At 31.1% G+C, this 1,408-nt stretch overlaps 1 protein-coding gene across 3 annotated transcripts in view; it reads left to right on the top strand.

Annotated features, from left to right (window-relative positions):
* Positions 1-1,408, top strand: part of LOC107681292 (protein CBFA2T2-like) — a 44,471-nt gene that overhangs the window by 32,671 nt on the left and 10,392 nt on the right. For all 3 annotated transcript variants that reach the window (XM_016477563.1, XM_016477561.1, XM_016477562.1), the window contains 2 exons: positions 277-518; positions 602-691. In XM_016477563.1, the coding sequence (XP_016333049.1) occupies positions 277-518; positions 602-691 (332 nt within the window). The remainder of the gene's footprint in view (positions 1-276; positions 519-601; positions 692-1,408) is intronic.

Genomic DNA, 1,408 nt, shown 5'->3' on the forward strand with positions numbered 1-1,408 from the left:
GACCCATACAATGTATTGTTGGCTATTGCTACAAATATACCCCAGCGACTTAAGACTGCTTTTGTGCTGCAGGGCCACAAATAGTAATATTTAAAAAAAGACAAAAGCACATAAGAAAACTAAAATTAAAATAAAAACTGGAAACATAAAATATAATAAAATATAAAAGATAATTCGAAATATTAATAAAAACTATTATCGTATATAAATAATACTAAAATGTTGATTAATTCTGTGTTTGCAGATCATTGCTAACCACATTCTCTGTTTCTGCAGTGACTAATGGGATCAATCATTCTCCGCCGATGCTCAACGCCATTCCCTCGCCGCCTCAGCGCTACAACAATGGCCCTTCATCATCATCTTCCTCCTCTCTGGCCAATCAGCAGCTTCCAGCCACCTGCGGCGCACGACAGCTGAGCAAACTCAAGCGCTTCCTCACAACACTGCAGCAGTTCGGCAACGACATCTCGCCCGAGATCGGAGAGAGCGTCCGAAACCTGGTGCTGGCGCTGGTGGTGCGTCTCTCACACACGCCTTTCACGAGCACCGTTTGATCAGATGTGAGCCAGAGTTAACAAGCGATGTGTTTCTCCCACAGAACTCCACCGTCACCATTGAAGAGTTTCACTCCAGACTGCAAGAAGCTACAAACTTCCCCCTGAGGCCCTTCGTCATTCCCTTCCTGAAGGTAAACGGCCAATAAAGCAATAGTTGAGCTTAAAAAGGGCAATTCTGTAAGTCACTCGCCCTTGTTGTTAACCAGGGTTATTATGGTACAGGTGACATTAAAACAAAAACTATGAAAACATTTTTGTTAAATTGAAACAAAATAAACTAAAATAAAATGCAAATAAAAAAATAGAAAATTGGGATAAAATAATAGGAAATAGGAAAAAAAGGAAATATTAAAAATTTTAATAAAATATAAATATGAGATGGAAACACTAAATGTTAAATTAAAACAAAAACTATGAAAACATTTTTGTTAAATTGAAACAAACTAAACTAAAATAAAATGCAAATAAAAACAATAGAAAATTGGGATAAAATAATAGTAAATAGGAAAAAAAGGAAATATAAAAAATTTTAATAAAATATAAATATGAGATGGAAACACTAAATGTTAAATTAAAACGAAAACTATTAAAACATTTTTGGTAAATTAAAACAAACTAAAATAAAATAAAATGCAAATTAAAAAAATTATCGAAAATTGGGATAAAATAGTAAATATATTACATATTATAAAAAATTTAAATAAAATATAAATATGAGATGGAAACACTAAATGTTAAATAAAAAAATATTAAAAAATATTGTAAATATTTAAAAAACAAAAAAATGTATAACTATTGAAAATATTTATAAAAAAAAAAAAAAAGTCCATATAAAAGAAGGAATGTTG

This window comes from Sinocyclocheilus anshuiensis, unplaced genomic scaffold, assembly GCF_001515605.1.
Source record: "Sinocyclocheilus anshuiensis isolate Anshui unplaced genomic scaffold, SAMN03320099.WGS_v1.1 scaffold1632, whole genome shotgun sequence".
NCBI lineage: Eukaryota > Metazoa > Chordata > Actinopteri > Cypriniformes > Cyprinidae > Sinocyclocheilus > Sinocyclocheilus anshuiensis.